Consider the following 4,095-nt stretch of genomic DNA (forward strand, 5'->3'; position numbering starts at 1 on the left):
AAAAATTCATCATTTTTCAAATAGTTACCGCCTAATCAGCAGCAGCGCATGGAATATGAATTCCCTTTGAGCATAATGAGAACGGGATAACGGATGTTTTGGAAATTCATTTACTTTATTTATGTATTTATTCATGGTACTCGAAAGGTTAATTGGCAATTTATTGAAAGCCATATACTATTTGTTTTCGACATGAATTACGACATGAGTCCGACAATACGCATAGGATGACGCAAACTTTCTGTTCGCTTAGCAAGCTATAGTCTTAGTGGCCGCATTAAGTTGTGTTCACAGCAGATACGCAACAGCACGACTCGATTGAGTAAGAAAAACAGGTATATCTGTGAACAGGATATTTACATCGGTACTGTAGGCTCCCGAGACTCCACTCTGATAAGGTGTCACCCACTTGAAAGCAAATAAGCCGGATATCTGTCATCTGTGATCATTTCTCTGTTTTCACAATCATTTGTTTTCTATTGTTTATTGTATTCGATAGTTAATACCCTTAAACTGTTCGTTGCCCTCCAAAAAGTCTACATCTGATATCATTGTATAGGCCACAACCGGATGAGAGTGATAAGAGTTGTGCACAGCAAGCGCGGGCCCTATAAAATACGGTGCAAACTCAGAACACATCACAACTCCTCCGACGACACTAACGGTAAGCGGTAACACCTTTTGTTGAATCATGGGCAGTCTAGGGTCTAGTCAGATATTCTTCTTTCTATTTATTGCTTTATTTCGTTTTATTTATTGCGACTAACTGCGGCTAACTCCGGGATAGCCAGTCTGACTCTGTCGCGACTTAAATCCCCCTTTTTTTATTTTTCTATCACCTCATATCACATCTCTACCACAGGTGTTCCCTAATCTAACGCATCCTCAACTTCTACCGTTTATTTTCTGTAGGCTTTTTTTAGGTTTCCGTTGTATGTTCGTGTTCTCAGATGTCAGAATAGGGACAGACGAAAGGATTTGAGGGAAAGAGAAAGTTTTCATGATGAAAGTACATTCGGTCGGAAGGTAGGGGCAGAGGGTGCAGCCGCCCCCCTCCCAGTTCCCCCTCCTTCCTGAACTATGGCTCTGAGGGTCTCGCCACCCCATTTTTCATCTGTACGTGTCATCCGAGACAGGCTGCCTTTCAGCTCTGTTACCGCGCAGAGTGAAAATGAACACACGTTTAAAAAGCAGAGGACGAAATTCACTCGAATAGGTACTATCCACCCAACAACAAGAACATTTGTTGATTATGATTGTTGAATTTTATCGCCAGGGCCGATGCTCTCCCTCATTGATTGTGGCAGTGTAGTGAAATGCAATAACGAATAGAAATAGAAATGCAAAGAAAAGAAATGGAAACGTAGGTCGCACTGGTGCGATTAATGAGTCGCATCAGAGTAAGGACCAAAGTCCTTATATATGGTGTCCAGAAAGGCCACAAGTGCCTTGATGGCGCAGCGTTGGTGGGCTGAATTTGGCCATGGACCAAGCAATTGTGACAATGTGAGGGTGCGAATTAAGAGACAAAGAAAGAGTGGCTGGGAAAGGTCGGTAGTGCAGGCAATGGAGAAGAATGTGCTCCACCCAATACTTCTATTGAGAATGTGATACCGTATGTGCGAACCCACCACGCCAAGAGTAGCCGCACGCCACTTAATAGCATTGCTTAGAAGGTACAGGCAAACTCAGATTTAGCTCCTGTAAAGGAAGTCGACTTGTTTTTGATCAACGCATGGAAACATTTTCAGGCTAGATTAAGCAGTTAGCTGGTGTGCTTGGTGACACGTGTGACACATCTGCTGTCTCTGCCTGCGCCATGGCCAGAACATTCCGCAAAGCCTTTTTAAAGCAACAATGATGACGACTTTTGCAGACGGCACCCTTGCGCTTTTGACGAGAACGAAAATCAACAAGAAAGGAACACACCACTGCACGTTTAATTTTATTTCACTTATGCGACGTAATGAAACAATCAACCAACCAATGTTTCAGTTTGTGATGCTCAAGCGCCAATTTCTTTTTTGCCTCACGTTACATAATCCAGAACGCGAGGTCACCCTTTCATATGTGTTACGCCCTCCACAGTCATCGGATTGTATAGACGAGTCGTTTCTAGTAAGTACATTAGTGGCCCCTATAGGTTATGCTTATCCTCCCCCACGTTCCGTCAACGAATTCCGTCGCCCCTGTCAGGAAGTATTGCAATTGCGAAGCACATTTTAAGGCATTTCAACGGATGTGCATCGTTAAACTGGGAGAATGCAGACATTCTTCTTTCTTGAAGCAGGTTTGCCTTTGAGAGTCATTCGAGAAGGATAATAAGAGCCAAGATGCGTTTTGCTCTCATCATCGCCGCTTTGGTCGCCGGTAAGTAAATGATCATTGTTCTTGGACTTCTGATAAATCAGCAGAGCATTAAATATGGATGTTTTAGGCTACTCGTGTGTTCGACGCTAAATGACACAGTCCAAATAAATGAGCGTCTGTTTGTTACGTCTTCATCTCGTACCGAAACAACTAAATTATAATTCATAGTGCTTCAATCATTCGCGAATCGTTTTCGTGCTTGGGTCAGCGAACTTTGCGAAGCTCATAAAGCTGTACATGCTCCTATTTTATCCCTGCAGGTGCATTGGCAGGGCCTGTTGTTGAACCTTTCGAGGTACTCGACGAGGACTCTGTTTCTTTGCCGGACTTCGAATTCACTGGACTTGGACTCCACAGGAGGGACGTGAAGTTCACCCAAGGAAAGGTAGAGGGTCTGAGCACTGTCCTCAGACCCCTTCGCGGTTGTAATGGACGTTACAAGGGTCAACTCTCTGTCAGCGGCCTCAACTTCACCTACAAGGCTGTAGCCACTCATCCAGATCAAGAGTTCGACGTGGTAGTAGAAGTGCTACATGGCCTAACAAGCGTAGACAGCGAGAGGACTTACGGTATGCACTTTCCTACCATTATATGTGCGGTAAAAGGGCAGTATCTTGCCGGGTACCAACGTGCGGAAAACTCATGAAAGGTCGCTAGTTTTGACATCTCAGGCAGTGCCAGTAACAGGAGCCGAACTCGCACAACTCCTACCTATGACGGTGGCTGACTCTTGAATACTCCCAACGTGGTAGCTGAGGCATCGATGAAGTTATCTTTGTTTTTTTGTTCGTGGTAGCTTTCTTCTATCAAACTCTGCGACCCACAGTAGTAGTAGATTACGTTATGCTGCATATGAGGGGTACATGTATTGTCAGTACTCGAAAAGGCGACACCAGAAATAACCTGGCGACGCACAACCCACTTATAAATTTCATCACTTCACCAGTTGTGAAATTACGACTTTCTAGACCGTCCACAGCGCAAGACTCCTCTGTACCCGACAGGTTTTAGTGTGCCAGAGCTCGCAAAGACCCACAATGGTAACACAGATCCCCAACACATATCTTTGCAGATGAAAGTTTGCCAGCGAAGGACCACCGTGTGAGGGCTCTCCACCAGTACGTTAGACAACCAGTGGAGTTCACCAGCGACAGGCTCGAGAACCGTGTGTTTGAAGAGCTGCTCAAGCAGAAATTGGCTCAGCTTCTGGACCAGTTGACGCAAACCGAATCTTTCGAGCATTTCTTTAAGAATGTTGTCTAAGGTCAAAGTTCAATAATCTACTCACGAGGGTTAGTTAACTCGCGAAATGCTTTGTGTAAAAAGTGTTACAAATAAATGATATGCCCAATGGACTGCCTGGAGTCATGGCACCTGAAAGCACGTCACTGTTAGGGCAACATACTGTCATTTAGGCGGATCAATGATCAGAGGACCACCTCTTGCCTGCAGGGTTCAAAAGGAACGCAGTTCAGCCGTTGACGACTGAATAATATATTCTACTGAACGTGGGGATGGGTCGACCTGTATGAGTAAAATCAACTACTATTACTACAAATTACTAAGTCTACAAAATCTACAAATCCACAAGAGAGAGAGAGAGAGAGAAATACATGATGACGATGATATGGGGATGACTTCAGCTCAAATCCACATTTCGTCAACCAGGGAAGCCAATTATGAAGTTATAGGTCTGTTCGATTAGACTTGCACTCCCTGAACCAG

General features: G+C 44.4%; 1 protein-coding gene across 1 annotated transcript; it reads left to right on the forward strand.

Annotated features, from left to right (window-relative positions):
• Positions 1 to 612: 612 nt before the first annotated feature.
• LOC135369528 (uncharacterized) lies at positions 613 to 3,725 on the forward strand. The gene is made up of 4 exons (XM_064603113.1): positions 613 to 664; positions 2,291 to 2,370; positions 2,631 to 2,939; positions 3,443 to 3,725. Exons 2-4 carry the CDS (start codon positions 2,334 to 2,336, stop codon positions 3,631 to 3,633), a joined length of 537 nt encoding a protein of 178 aa, XP_064459183.1. The 5' UTR covers positions 613 to 664; positions 2,291 to 2,333; the 3' UTR covers positions 3,634 to 3,725.
• Positions 3,726 to 4,095: the final 370 nt, after the last annotated feature.

This window comes from Ornithodoros turicata, chromosome 1, assembly GCF_037126465.1.
Source record: "Ornithodoros turicata isolate Travis chromosome 1, ASM3712646v1, whole genome shotgun sequence".
NCBI lineage: Eukaryota > Metazoa > Arthropoda > Arachnida > Ixodida > Argasidae > Ornithodoros > Ornithodoros turicata.